The sequence below is a fragment of the Sciurus vulgaris genome (assembly GCF_902686455.1).
Source record: "Sciurus vulgaris genome assembly, chromosome: 2".
NCBI classification, from domain to species: domain Eukaryota; kingdom Metazoa; phylum Chordata; class Mammalia; order Rodentia; family Sciuridae; genus Sciurus; species Sciurus vulgaris.
In genome coordinates, this window is record NC_136462.1 from 17064332 (window position 1) to 17080080 (window position 15749).

The 15749-nt window shown below is 41.9% G+C and overlaps 1 protein-coding gene across 4 annotated transcripts in view; it reads left to right on the plus strand.

Moving 5' to 3' along the window:
- The window catches only part of KCNK10 (potassium two pore domain channel subfamily K member 10), a 134192-nt gene that overhangs the window by 67850 nt on the left and 50593 nt on the right, over nt 1-15749 (plus strand). For all 4 annotated transcript variants that reach the window (XM_079129276.1, XM_079129277.1, XM_079129278.1 and 1 more), the window contains exon 3: nt 8055-8172. In XM_079129276.1, the coding sequence (XP_078985402.1) occupies nt 8055-8172 (118 nt within the window). The remainder of the gene's footprint in view (nt 1-8054; nt 8173-15749) is intronic.

Here is a 15749-nt window from a genome sequence, read left to right on the forward strand (position 1 = left end):
GTCCCCTGGAGGCACGTGCCTTTGTGTCTTACCATAAGGTGTTGAGGCTGGGTCAGTATATTCTATTTAAAACCAAAGTACATGAGTTATCTTTCAGTCTGCAATTAAGGGCAGCTATTCAGTCTATAGAACGTTTATTCTCCCTTCCTTCTGGATGGAAATGGAGAGAGATGAAAAGCTTGTGGTGCAGGTTAACTGACTTAGTAAGCAAGGATTTTACTTTTTGTTTTTAAATGAGGACAAAGTTCTGATTTTTCTCTATTGTCCTAGAAGGCCACATAATAAAGGAACTTTAGAAAAATGTTTACAAGCTGGACAGAGGGCTAGTTGTGGAAGACAGGAGAAGGCTAGCGTTAAAAGAGAGGACTTTAACTAGTCTCAGCTCTGTCACTTACTAACCACTATAACCATGGGCAACCTTCTTCTGTTTTCTGTTGTCTCATTTATAAAATGAGAATAGGAATAAGATGTATTATTATAGCATTTTTCATGAGGAATGAATAAGATTCTAGCACATTGTAGGTGCTGGCTGCTATGGTTATTGTTATGGGTATTTTATAACTTTTTTGCAAAGTCTCTGGGATGGTCTCCACTTCCTTGTCTGTCCCCTTACCAAACTATGTTTCAGAGATAGGCTGGTAGTAGGTCCTGACACTCATTCTCTAAGGTGGAGGGGACACAGGGCATTAAGTATTAATTTGAGATTAACATTGAGCACTTGAGAGTTGTAAGGAGTCCTAAGTAAACAGCTCCAAGAAAACCAAGATAGTAGGATCATCTTTTTTTTAATCATGTCACTAGTGATCTGTTAACTTTCAGGCCCTCTCCAATGCAGTGACGGTAGGAGAAATAATAATCTTCCATTTAGTTCAAAGTGCAATGAATCAAAATTCCTACACCTGCTTTTGTAGCCTATTATGTATTTTATTATTATTAATATTATTAGCAGAAATTGGATAGATTCATGTGCAATAGGAATAATTTCAAATGTAGAGATAGCAGGGCATAGACATTAAACATTCTCTTCAGGACCAGGTGTTTTTTTCAACATCACTTGGGAAATTTGTTATTCAGTCTGTAGAGGCTGAGTCCAAACTGAGATGAAAGGGTGATGGTTAGTTAGTCTGAAAGTTATTGATCATATCAGAGCAGATGCATCCAGTCTTGCTTCCTTAGTGGACTTGATGCTTTCCTTGTATTTTAAAATTCCTCTTATTTTTTCCTTCCATATAGTTAAAGAGAAACTATTAATTCTACATGATAAGGTACAATTTGGAAAATAAACAAGCTTCCCCAAATGTGGCTTGGTCCCCATGATGGTGTTTAGATAGATTAGTTATTAGTACACATTCAAGGTGCTAATGAATTGAGTTTTAGAACACCCTCTACCCAAAGGATTAACTTGGGGTCTCAAGGAAAGCCAGCCAGCCTGTGACCATGTGCTACGGATGTGCAGACTAGCCCCTCTTGCATTCCACTTATTTTCCAGATTCTCTGCTCATCTGTTCCTTCTGCAGGTGGCCTTCGCTGCAGCTTTATAACCAGACTGTTAAGTTCTGACGAAAGCCTGCTACCTGGCTCCCTTGGGGGACCCGAGGAAAGGCTAAAATATTTGCACATAACTAAATACTCAGGGCAGCAGGGAAATAAACACCATCCTAACATTCACCATGTCTTTGAAGTTCCCTCTCTCTTTGCCTTTATGTGGCATCTCTTTGTTGAAGACTGAGGTGGGATGGCTGTTTGGCTGGCCACTTGATTATGGCAGGTCCCCTCAGGCCAACATGGGCCTGACCCCCATATTGTTCATCTACGTGGGTGGAGGGTCAGGAAGTGTGGCCTCCTTTCTGTTCCCCGTTGTCCTCTCACACACCGTTGAGTGTAAACAAGAGTGGAGAGCTGAGTTGAGTGTCTGAAATGGGGAAAGAAGAACTCAGGGTTGAGAGAAGCTGCCTTCCCAGAGTTTGGCATGGTGGTCTTCCAGTTGACAATTCTAATAGCATTGCTTGCTATCTCTGCCATGACCCGGTGTGTGCTGTGGACCAGGAACTATTCTAAGTCTCATGTGTCCCATGAAAACAGTAACATAGTCACCATGAGGTATGAATTCATCTGTGCACTAGTTTGTGCCCTGAAAAGATTCCTGTAACTATTATTACCCTATAAGAATGACAAGCCACCATGCCCAAAGTCTTACATGCATTTTAAAAATATCCTAACAACAACCCCCCAATGAAGGTATTAGTTCCTCATTTTATGGATGAGGAAACCGAGCCTCAGAGAAGCTGAGTAACTTGCACAGGCTGAACATTTGTCACTTTATCCAAGAACTTTCTCTGTTGCAAGAATAATACCTGAGGCATTACACTCTCTGCCCCTCTGTACTGAAGCCAAGACGTCTTTGAACAGCGCACAGAAGTGCTGACTGGGTGTGGTTCCCAACTTCCTCTCCCTCCCTCTGTTGTTGGAAATATTCCCATGCAGCCTTGCACTTGGATACAAAGCTCCCTCTCCCCCAATTCCAGCATGTTGATCTCTGGGTTGGTGAAATCTTTTTTGTGAAGTACTTGGGAAGCAGGAGAAGGAAAAAGCAATCATGGCAAACAAATTAATATTGTGCCTACACTTTCTCCTGAGGCTTCTGTGCCACAGATGAGCGAGGAATGGAGAGAGGTTGCCACCTGTTGTTGGGGTTCCGAATCATTAAGGGAATGTTTGAATTATAGTATATCTGGTCCACCAGGCCTTTATCAAAGGACCTGTGGCTTTCTTTGCATTAAGAACTGAATGTGTGCTACTTTAAATACACTTATGACGTCACTTTCCACACTCACACCCTTGCCTGCCTCAATCCTGACTCGATATGTCATTCCTAAATCCCTTTGCTGACCATGCCCTGTAGGAATGAAGAACGCTGGGGACACAGAGAGAGCCCGTGTCCTCAGATGAGGTCCTTTCTTTTTGTCCCAGTGGTATAAGCCATTAGCAAAGTGCATCCTGGGTTACACTTGGGCTGTGATAACAACCTAACTTTCAGTCTGCAAGTGGGCTGGTTTGGACAGCAAATCCAGTGGTCACCCTGGCCCTTGGTGCCCATAAATGTGGCACGATTCCTTGTTGTCCTCGGCTAATCTGAGACCAACTGAGTGACTATCGTTCCACTTTTGTTTGTCTTTCTTTCTGGTGCCCCATAAGGACACAGAGAAATGGATGATCTCACTGAGTACACAGATCATAGGAGAAAAGCCCCAGACAGTTAGTGGTCCCCTGTGGGCCATCGTTTATCCCAGGGCAGTGTGAACACTCATGATAGTGTCTTGTGCTGTCTGGAGCAGTGATTTATGCAGCCAGCATTGCCTCATGGGAGAAACCTGGGAGGGGTCGTGCCAGGGGGAGAGTCACCTCCCCCTCCTCTCTCCTTCCCATCAGCCTCAGACCTGGCTGACTCTGTGAGAGGTTGCAATTTCTCTTTTATACTTTCAAGGTGGTTTTAATGCAGGGTATGGGGGAGAAGGGAGGAAGCAGAGAGGAGAGAGATACAGATTCCTTTAGAGCTTGCTCTTCTCCAAGTCTCTTCCCCAATAGTAAAAAAAAAAAAAAAATGTTACACACACATTTGGGGGTGACTTTTGTGTTTGTCTGATTTGTAAAATGTTTTCCTCTTACCCTTCTGGGAAGATATATGCTTATATTTATTACTTTAGTTTGTTTATTCATTTATTATTGCCTTAGTATTCACTCCTATTCACTCCTCAATGATAAGCCACTGGGTGGTGGTGGAAATTTCAACTTAGAGGCTAGAAAGGAAGTTCAAGAAGGAAAAGAATTGAAATGTAAAGTAATGCCTTCTTATCTATAGGCAGCTCTGTATTCATCCATCCATCCATCCATCCATCCATCCTTCTGTCCATCCATCCGTTCATCTATCTTGGTGCTCATGGAACCTCTCTGAATTTGATGGTGGTTGAACTTGTTGGTGAACAGCTGATGCTCATTGAACCTGAGATCATGAGCTGAACTGATGCTGATGTTGGTTGAACCTCTACCCTATAACCTCTTTTGAGCTCAACTGTACACAATTCGGTTGAGTTATTTCATTATCTGTATGCTCAGACGTTCCTAATGAGCTGGCTTATCTTTACTTTGCAGCCCAAACAGAGAGATTAAAAGCATTAAAGCAAATGCATTTAGTTTTAAAATGTTTTAGTTGAGCTCAAATATTAAGATCACTGGAAATTAGAAAATTTGTTGAAGTTAGAACTATGAACTCATTTAGAATTATACTCACTGAGTTAGAAATGATTTTTCTACTACATATGTGTGTGTGTATATATATATATTTAAATGCTAGAAGGGTTTTTAACGTTTTCATTATAAAGAAATGATAATTGTTTGAGGATATAGTGTCTGCCCTGATTTGAACATTGCAGAATTTATGACATCTGTCAAAACCTCACATAAATATGTACAACTTCTATATATTAGTTAAAATTTAAAAAAACAATGCTTCTAATTCAAATGATATCCAGTTTTGCCAATTCATTTTAATTTTAGATAGAACTAGACTTCTGGAGTTGGGGTTTATCCAAAGCCTTATTACAAGTTTGGGCACTTTTAGGAGAGCTTATTTTTTTCCTTCTTGCTTCTAGTTCTATATCTTACTCCAAGTGAGTTACTTCAGATCTTCAGTGATACCACTGTGCCCATAGCAACCCTTATATATATTTTCAAAAAAATGTTTCCTCTAGACATTTGGGTATGTTTCCCTCTTTACTGAAGTTTGAGGGAGAGAGAAGAATTTACATCACAGATAGGAAGCAAGTTCAAATTGGTTATTAGATGAAGCTGCTCTTCACAAGTTTCCCAAATCGCTGCTCCTGAGCTTGACCCTCCCTCTTGTCAATTGATGCCCATTTCTTTTTTTCATTCTTTTTCAGGCTTTTCTTTGTCTTTTCTTTGCCCCACTCTCTTTCAGAGTATAAAAATCAGTCTTTTCCCCATTTTATTGCATTTATTTTTTAAATCTTATTTTTAGTGCAGAGCAGTTAAGTTCTCACCAAGTCCAACAGGCCAGTGAAGTTTGGGATCTCTGCTTGCATGTTCAAGGATGTCATCTAATTAGAAATGATCCTTTGAAAAGTCCCTTTGGCCCAAACTCTTAGACAATGGCTACCCTCCTCCTCCTCCTCCATTTGGAGGTGGGGATGGAAGTGGGAAAAGTGGAGTGTGTTCTGGGCACCATACATAGAAGAAAGGGGAAACCTCTACTTTGGGCTAATGGGATTTTAATCATGGCTTCTCTACCTCTTGGCTGTGTGACCTAGGAAAAATTAGTTAACTTTTCTGTGCCTGTTTCCTCATCTCTAAAGTGAGAATTATACTACTGTCTTGCAAGTTTTGGAAAGGATGAAATGGAATGATGTTTCTAATGCACCTGGCTAAATGCAGGCACTTAATAAATGTTAGTTTCCTTTCCCTTTTAAATGATAAACACTTTCCTTGAGGGTTACATATGTAAACATTAAATATTTATAAATTGCATAATTCAAGAAAAATGAAACTTGAAAAGACATTTTACTTTAGATTTTTGATGAAACAAATAATCATCTCATTTGTCTTTTCTGCCAATCTGTATTTTTGTGTGCTGTGCTGGGCCTGCTTATGATGTTTATGTGTGATTCTCAGCACTGGGAGACTTGCAGTTTTATGGGTGATGTAAATATTGGGTGTTGATGGTGTGATTTGAGACAACCTGAGTGACTGAGGCCTGTAACTGTCCCTGGGGTATTGTTTTCAAGTGGGCCCATTGGGAGCTGGATGGATAATGAGGAAATAAACACCAGGCTGAGGCTTTGTGGTTTGGTCTGATGGTACTCCCACAGCACAGTGAAGAAGGGGTATTTTACTAGTGGAAAGGACTCACCATCTACCTCCCCTCAAAAGCTGAGTAGAACATAGGTCTGATTGAGCCAGTGATCCTTATTGATATCCTTGTCAATTAGGTGGGTTTAAACCATTGGTAGAGACTGTTTGTACACCTCCCTTGCAGTTGGATTTTAAATCCTAGGGAGCCAGGACTTCTGTTAGAAACAGTGGCTGCTACATTCTGCATTATATTCCATATTCTTAGGGGCAAGAAAGAAAGGATCGTCCAAAGGCTTACACAAGAGATCTTTACCCCTTGTCATTCAGTTGATTGTCTGACTGCCAAATCTAGCCTGTTGCTCATTTTTGTACCTGCAGCCTGCCTTCTTAAGAATGATTTTTGAATATTTAAGCAGTGATGAAAAAAAGAAAAATATGTAACAGAGACTGTATACAGATTTCCAAAGCTAAAATATTTGCTCTCTAGCTCTTTATAGAAATGGCTGCTTGTCCCTGGTCTACAGAGTTTGAAATAGCTCATTAAATATAATTATTGAAGGAAAAATGTAAGGATATGGATTTTTCAGGTGCAGTCTGGTTTGTGACAGCCACCATGTGCCTGTTTAAACAAATGGGCATTGCTGCGGATGAATGTAACCACATTTCAGTATTTGTGTCTTGCCTCTTCTACATAGATTTATTCCAGCTTTGTCCTGGGTTCTGAGTGTCTGTTGTTTTTCTAGAAATAGTTTATATGTCTGTCACTTCCTCTCTGAAGCCTCCACCTGCCACCTTCTCACACAGCTCCTTTTGAACTAGACAGCATGGACCTGAACTGCAAATGACCACCCTTCATCTCTGCTGGCCTGAAGCGGTGTGGCTGGGCCAGTTCAGGAAGTGCGGCTGAGGGGTGTTGCATCTTACTCTGCTCCTGCTGAAGCTGGGGAAGGACTTTTCAGTGTATGTGTCATTGGTGCAGAAATGTGAGCTCAGGGAAGCGGGCAATTGTGAGCCTGGAATGTACAGACTGAGTCTCTCAGAAGTAGGACCTGGGTTAGACCCTGAAAAAATGGGCAGAGTTTGCATAAGTGAAGGTACAGAGGAACAAGGGAACATCTCCCGAGGTGTCCTGCCCGGGGTGGAGACTTTTAAGATGGCGAGAGATGAGAATGAGCCGTCATTGTAGTGGAACTATTAAGACATGGAATTCCAAATCCCATAGCCAGCATTGGAATTTATTTTAAAAAAGAACAAAGTGTGTGTGTGTGTGTGTGTGTGTGTGTGTGTGTGTGTGAGAGAGAGAGAGAGAGAGAGAGAGAGAGAGAGAGAGAGGGAAAGAGAGAGAAAGCGTAGATATTACAGCGATTCCCTTCACATTTCAGTTAACCATGGGCCACATAGATGGTGATGGTCCCATTGGCTCACATCGCCCAGTGACTTTATAACAGCTTCAGCTTATGTAAGTATACTCTATGATGTTCATGCAAGGACAAAATCACCTAACAATGTATTTCTCAGGACCGTCCCTGTCATTAAACAACACAACTGTCTTCGTTAAACCCTAATAGACAGACACTGGGCTAAGGATATCAGTTACATGGACCATCTATCTCACTTAATCCTCTCAACAACTCTGTGGGGGAAGATCTCCTCCCTGGTTTGCAAATGAGTTAACTAGGTGTAGAGTGGTTGAAATGACTTACTCAAGGTTGCACAATTAATAATAGGCAGAGCCAAGAGGGCCTGACTTGGGAGCTTAAGTACTTAACTCCTGTGCTGTTGAAACTAACTCAGCATCAAACATTCCAACAAGACAGTGAAGAGTAGAGAGAGAGAGAAAAAAGCAATTAAAATCCTGCCTTTCAGAAATGACCAATCAGGATGAGCATTCTAGAACATTCTATGTGTACGCAGGACAATAGGTAGATGTTTTACGTGACCCAGGCCATTGCGTGCCCGCACGTTTATATATAAACGGGACCATGCTCTATATCTTAGTTTCCCCCTCTACCTAAAACTCATTTTCTAATTTTCACGAATGGGTGAGTGATATTTTGCTTTCTGATCATACCCTCATCCGCTTAACCAGTGTCACTAGATCATTGTAGTTTCTTAAGCAGGGGAGCAATCTGTTGGAAGATTAAAAAAAAATTCTAACCGAGTCTCGTGCTTTTCCCCTTCCTTTGCAGCACGCCCTTGATGCTGACAATGCGGGAGTCAGTCCGATAGGAAACTCATCCAACAGCAACAGTCACTGGGACCTGGGAAGTGCCTTTTTCTTTGCTGGAACCGTCATCACCACCATAGGTATCCATTCGTTTGCTACTGTCCTTTCCTCTGTGGGCTGTCCCTAGTGATGGCTTGAGTACAAGTGCAGGGTAGAGGAAGTTCAAGGCTGAAAGGAGGCTCATGAAGCACTACCGAGTGAACAGTCACTACATGGCTTTCGGTAAAAAACAAAGGGGAACGAAGAATCTCCTTTCGGCATGAAAGGTTAGGGAGCTTTTCGTCTGAAAGGACCTAAACGAAAAGGCTAGGGTGAGAAATACGAATCGTTCGGTTGAAATCCGTCAGCTCTGTTGAGCTCAAATTTCTTTTTAAAGATCGTACTTCTTACTAAAGTTATGTATGGTAGAACCAAAGTGCTCTACAAAGTCTGTTTTGGAAAACCACTTTCCTGCCCCATCTCATTTTTTCCACCTTCCGAGAGACAATGGCTTTCATGTCTTTTGATGATCTCAGTGTCCCTCTCCTTGTATTTAAATACCACGTTTGTATTGAAACCTTTGGAACTTTTGGTTTAGGAGTTATTGACTTCCCATTGTGGAGGATGAGGAGTTAGTATACTTTCTTCCTCTCCACATGGCTGCAGAAGGGCTCTTTTCCTATCTTCCTGATAGAGTTTGATTAGATAAGAGTTGAACATTTGCCTTGGGTTGACTAGGTAAATGCTTTTTGCAACTAACTGGTCATATGGTGAACTGTGATCCCTCCTCCTCCTCCTTCTCCTCCTCCTCTGCCTTCTTTTTATTTGTCGAAATGAGAATTGAACTCAGGGATGCTCTCCTGCTGAGCTGTATCCCCAACCTTTTTCATTTTTAAATTTGAGATAGGGTCTCGCTAAGTTGCCAAGGCTGGCCTTGAACCTGTGATCCTCTTTTGCCTCAGTCTCCAGAGTCCTTGGGATTACAGTGTGCATCACCAGGCCAGGCTATGATTACTTCTTTCCTGCACAAATTTTTGTCTGGTTTTATCTGTGTGTGTGTGTGTGTTTTCTGACACTTTGGGCGTTTTGTACTTTTGTCTTAGGAGCTAGCTTTGTAATGGTAAGAGTATACAAAACCACAGTGTCCTATTCATTAACCAGGATAGTTTAGATCCCTTTTATAGAAGATGGCGTCTTTCCTTTCTCTTCTTTCCCATCACATGGTGTTAGTCAATACCACCTATTAAATAAATGTTTGCTATTAAATGATTGAATATGAATCTGCTTCTGTTGTATGATTTGCTGGCTTTAAGTGGTAACTTTCGGCTTTCAGCTCTTCCGTATAATGCAGTCCCCTGACTTCCTCAGCATCTCAACTCCCTTCCCCGTCCTGTCCCAACAGGTTCATTGTGTCATTCGACACCTAACAGTTTGCACTCTGTTCTGTAACCCTGGTGCTACCACTGCTTTAGTCAGGCTCTCTGGGTAAACCGCGTCAGCACTCTTCTCTAGCCTGTCTGTCACACTCCCGGTCATCATCACTTACTTGACTGGAAGTCATTCTAAGTAGTACCTTATGAATGGCTCAAGGCTGCAGTAGTCCCTGGGATCTTCCAGTGCTCAGGGTGATAGACTGACACTTTACAGACAGCTTGAGGGAAATGAACTCCATCTGGCTGACTCACCTTTTCTTTTGTGCTGGTCTCGTGGGTGTCCCTGTGCTGCCTTTTTTGATGTTAGTTCTGCTGTGGAGAAACCTGGTGCTGGCCAGCCCTGCATTTTTCCTTTCATCTTCTTATTTTTCTTTTGAATTTTGAGGTCAGTTCTCGCTGAGTTGACGAGGCTGACTTTGAACTTGTGATCCTCCTGCCTCAGCCTCCCGCTGTCACTGGGATTACAGGCCAGCACCCCAGTGCCTGGCTTGCCCTTTAATTTTGATCTTGATGTTTTAGTTGAGCTTCTTGAAAGATTATTTCCTTATATAACCCTACTATGTTTTGTTCCTTTTATTTCAAGAAAGTCTTCTTGATTGTCACTTTTAAACAATTTCTCTGCCGTGTGTGCTTTCGGTTTTGTTCTTCAGGGACTCCAACTACACGTGTATCGTAACTTCGTTGCCTTTCTTCTGTGTCCATCATTTTCCTTCTACTTGTTTGTAACTCTGAAGATGTTGTTCTGTTTTTTTCACTACCATCCTTTCTGTTCCTTTGTGTGTGTGTGTGTGCGCGTGCGTATGTTTTCATAACACCTACTCTGCTACGTGTGTGCTCCTGCTCATTTTATTTTCCTTTCTGGGAGCATCGGGGTTACGTTTCCCTTCCCAATTTGTTCCTGAATTTCTTCGATCACATTCCGTCTTCACTTGTCATCTCACACTCCTTTCCTAATTTCTTGCATTCGGCTTGGTAGTTTCTCTGTGAAGGTCCTTAGAGGTGACTGTTACACCATTTTTGTCTAGTTTGGACAATGTTTTTTCTGGTGTCTTTAACCCATTGGGAAGTTTTGTTACTCTTCACGTTTTTTCTTATGGAACCTTTATATTTATGCTGGGCCAGCTTCTTTTTAAAACACTTGACCCTGAACAAACTGGGTATTCCCGGACCAGCGCTTTGTCACATCTTTTGGGGGCTTCCAGATAGCATTTCCCAAGCGTTCTCCATTTCCGCTGCCCCTTTCTGAGACAGAGCACCTCTTACAAGTGTGGCCTCTCTGTGTTTTTCTCTGATGAGTCCTGCTGTTTCTGTTTCTGTTTTCTGAACCAGGTCAGTTTCAGGGTGGCTTCTGCTCTCCCTCTTCACCCTTTATTCCACACAGTGCAACCAAGAACATCTCTTTCAAAGTTCAAGGTGCGAGCCTCACCTTCGTATTTGGGCATTTGCTGGTGCCCTCTGAGGTTTGCCTGGGAGGGGTCCTTCCATTGTTCTTTGCACTTCTTCAATTTTTTCCCATTTGGCTTCCATCCATTCTCAACTTCTTTTGGTAGTTCTTACACACATTCTGTAACCTATGTACCTATTCTTCTTGCAGCTCTGTAGAAAATGAGTTTGAGGAGTTTCTGCCCCCAAACCACAGTGAAAGTTCTCATTCAGCAGACTGGGAGGTACACAGGCCCCTCTGGCCCCTGGCAGCAATGGGCAGCCCTCCAGAGACCCTCTACCCTCCTGGTGGGAGGGCTCCTTCATTAAAACCCCCTTATACTTTCTGGGAGGATCTCCCGTCCTGCTTCTCTCTGGGGCTCAGTCTTGCCTTCCAGAAAGTTGTTTCCTTTGATGCACAGCTTCAGCTGTCGACTTCCTATTGGTGTATATGTGTTTTAGAGGCTAAGGGTTGTTTTAGAGGCACAAATTTTTGGTTTTGTTTTAAAATCTAGCCTTTAGGACCTATCTTGCTTCTACTTTGGTGAAATCAAGAAAGTTACATGCAACAAGAATATTTGGGATGAAAGAGAATTGTCATTCTTACTTAGAAAGTCTTTGTGTCAGGGTTCTTCAGAGAGTTAGAAGCAATAGGGTGTGTGTGTGTGTGTGTGTGTGTGTGTGTGTGTGTGTATTTTCTAGGGAAATAGGCTCACGTGATTGAACCAGAAAAATCAATGGTGTAACTCTCAGTCCAAGTCTCAAGGTCTGAGAACATAGGGGACTGTTGGTGTAAATCCAGGAGTCCAAAAGTTTGAGAACCTATAGTTTTGATGTCCAAGGGCACGAGACCAGGGTGTGCTCCAACTTTGGGAGACAGAGTGGAAATCTTTTCTCTGACTTTTCTGTTCTATCCAGGGCCCCTACTGAGTGAATAATATCTACCCACGTTGGGGGTGGAGCGTCCCCACTCAGTCCACCAATGACAGTCTGCTCACAGACACACCTAGCAATCATGCTTTTCCAGTTCCTTAGTCTAGTCAAGTTGACAGTTAAAATGAACTGTCACTGTCTCTTGATCTAAATATACTAGATTCATACTTGAAAATCTGCAAATATGTTAACATCGACAATGACAAGTGTTCACAGTGTCCATGGGTGTGTGGCTTAGCAGGATTTTCTGACAACCCAGTCCAGGTTAGGTCATGTTAGTGCTTGATGTCTCAGCACCCAAGAAAGGAGCCATGTGGCCTGTCACCATTTGATGTATGGACAAAAATATGACAGACCTCATAATACCTGAGGGCATCACTGCAGTAGATGGAGAAGACCAATGTCAGGTTAGGTTGTGTTGACAGTCTGGTTATTAAGATGGGGAAATGTGTCATGCATTTTGGAGGATTTGTTGTAAAATAAAAAAATAAAAAAAAATTGAGGAAGTCTGGGCCACTTTAAGAGGTACATTTTTGAAATCATATCTGGTACTCAGGTATTGGACCCATGAGACAATAGTGTGTGTTAAAGAAGACAGACAAAGAAAACTCTTAATTTTCTTGTTTTATGACATGGCAAATTTAGTGGTCTCTTTGATACATTGAAAAAGGTTGTAGCTATGACGAAATGCCCATTCTTGGTGTTCATTGTGTCAACTCGTTAGGAACCAGGAACTTGGTTTATTGAACTGTGTTTGCTGACTTCCTCTCTTTCTTATTGGAGGTAAATCTGAAAAAAAGCCTAGGCAACTGCCGTTCATTTTCTTCCCTCGATAGATTGTTCTGCCTGGAATTTTCTAATACAGAACAAACAGTAAGAAAAGGGCAATGGTAAATGGGGTCCTGCTCACTTCCTTTGAGCTCTGGATGGAGCTGCTCATGAAGTATTAAGAAATAGATGTTACATCTCTCACTTACTGGAGTCAATATGTTTCCTTTTTTTCTTTTTCCTTTCTTCTTTCATTTCCTTCCTTCTTTCCTTCCTCCCTTCCTTCCTTCCTTCCTTCATTCCTTCCTTCTTTCCTTCCTCCCTTCCTCCCTTTTCCTTCCTTCCTCTTTCTTTCTTTCTTTCTTTCTTTCTTCCTTCCTTCCTTTCTCTTTCTTTCTTCCTTCCTTCCTTCTTTCCTTCTTTCCTCCCTCCCTCCCTTCCTTCCTCTTTCTTCTTTCTTTTCTTTCTTTCTTTCTTTCTCTTTCTTTCTTTCTTTCTTTCTTTCTTTCTTCTTCCTTCCTTCCTTCCTTCCTTCCTTTCTCTTTCTTTTTTTCCTTCCTTCCTTCTTTCCTCCCTCCATCCCTTCCTTTCTCTTTCTTTCTTCCTTCCTTCCTTCCTTCCTCCCTCCCTCCCTCCCTCCTTCCCTCCTTCCTCCTTCCTTCCTTCCTTCCCTCTTCTTCTTTCCTCCTCCCTCCTTTCCTTCTCTCCTTCTCTATTTCTTCCTTCCTTCCTCTTCTTCCTCCCCCCTTCCTTCCTTCCTCCTTCTTTCTCCTTCCTCCTTCCTTCCTTTCTCTCCTCTTCCCTCCCCTCCCAATCCCTCTGCATCCTCCCTCCCTCCCTCCCTCCCTTCCTTCCTTCCTTCCTTCCTTCCTTCCCTCCCTTCCTTCTTTCCTCCCTCCCTCTCTTCCTTCCTTCCTTTCTCTTTATTTCTTCCTCCCTCCCTCCCTCCCTCCCTCCCTCCCTCCCTCCCTCCCTCCCTTCCTTCCTTCCTTCCTTCCTTCCTTCCTTCCTTCCTTCCTTCCTTTCTCTCTCTCTTTCCTCCTTCCCTCCCTCCCTCCCTCCCTCCCTCCCTCCCTCCCTCCCTCCCTCCCTCCCTCCCTTCCTTCCTTCCTTCCTTCCTTCCTTCCTTCCTTCCTTCCTTCCTTCCTTCCTTCCTTCCTTCCTAGTTTGCATTGGATTTTCTACTACCTGCAACCAAAAGAAAAAAAATATCCTAACTAATTCACACGTACGGGTCAGAGCTCACAGAGGCCCAGTATGTTTCTTCTGACCTCATGTCCAGCCCCACCCTGCTGGCCACTGTAGCTGGCATTCTCCCACCATAGGGTCACATGATCTTGATTTGAAGTCTGAGGAAAGCCATCCTAGCCGGTGAGCCTCTAGGCTTATGGACCCATATCCTGGCCACCTAGGTGGCATTTCCACGACAGTAGGAGGAAGGACATTGTGTCACACCAATTATGGGCAGGATGGGAATCTCTTCCAAATTCAGAGGGCTCTAAAACAGGAAACTACTATGAAACAAACATGCTAACAAAAATAAAACCCAACTCAAAAAAGTGTACTTTTGGGGCTGTGGCTGTGGCTCAGTGTTGGAGTGCTTGCCTCACAGATGTGAGGCACTGGGTTCAATCTCAGCACCACATACAAATAAACAAAATAAAGGTATTGTGTCCATCGACAACTAAAAATATTTTAAAAAGTGTACCTTGGCATCCTGGTACGCAGTTAGCACTGGAGACTGAGTCTTTTATTCTATTCAATGTAGAAAAAAAAACCCCTATTTTTTCTTATTCTCTATCCAAAAAATAATGTATTACAAATTGAATACCATTTAAACTGGCTAAATTTTAATTCTAGAGTAGAAGGTCTTAAGAAAGTCATACAGTTAGAGAATTCCAAAGAAAACTTATGTTGTACTTAGTACAACATAAGTAAAAATAATGAAGCACAGAAATAATTGTTTTTCCAATTACTTAGTGGTAAATTCATTCATTGCACGTGATAGTAAGTGTTATAAGAAAACTCAGGGTCCAGTAATTCTCCAGTTCTTCATAAGAAATTTCCATTACTTAAGAGTTAGGAAGATGGAGGGGCTGGAGTGAAGAACTGTGTTCTCATTAATTGTGAAATACACAAATACTAATCTGCTTGCCTGAGCTCATATAGTTTGCAACACAATAATGTCTGTATTTCCTCATACTGTTAGTGATGTTGGAACTTCAGAGTTCTTTGAAAAGCGTGCCTTTGATGGTTTCCTTTGGATCCACTGTCTACAGTGTAGACAGTGACTTCTTGTAGGAGGCTTAAGCTCTTCTACTCTTGGAATGCTGATAACACCACAAGGAAAATTTGGGCAGGAAGTATGGTGTTCATCTCTTTGCTTCCTTGGAAAGATAACCCAGGCATTGCCCTGTCAAATGGCAAGGACCATTTAAGTCCTCACCCAATTGCTTTCAAGACTCTCATGAACAGCAGGAGGTTAGATACTTTTCATATGCAAAAAAAAAAAATGCTCATTATTTAGAATGGACAGAGAGAGAGAAAGAGCTATCTTAGGAATAATAAGGTCTTTTCTGAAAAGAAGCACTACTACTCAATATCAGAGGTTTCTTTTATCTGAGGATATCAAAGTACTTCTTTTTTAAAAAACTTTTCTCATGCTGAGATAAATGGAAAGATTTATACTTGTAGAGCTGACCTTGTATAGCCACAGGTTTGCATCTGTGGATTCAGCCAATTGTGGATCGAAAATATTCAGAAGAAAAAAAATGCATCTGTACCGAACATGTACAGAAGTTTTTCCTTGTCATTATTCCCTAAACAATATAGAGTGACAATTATTTGCATGGCATTTACATTGCATTAGGTGTTATGAGTAATTTAGAGATGATTAAAGTATATGGAAGGGGCTAGGGTTGTAGCTTGTAGTGATAGAGTGCTTGCCTAGCATGTGTGAAGCACTGTGTTTGATCCTCAGCACCACCTAAAAACAAATGAATAAAACAAATGTATTATGTCCACCTATGACTAAAAAGTTTTTTTGAAAAAAAAGTGTATGGAAGGATATACATAGGTTTATATGCAAATACTAAGCCATTTTATAGAAAGGACTTGTGCAT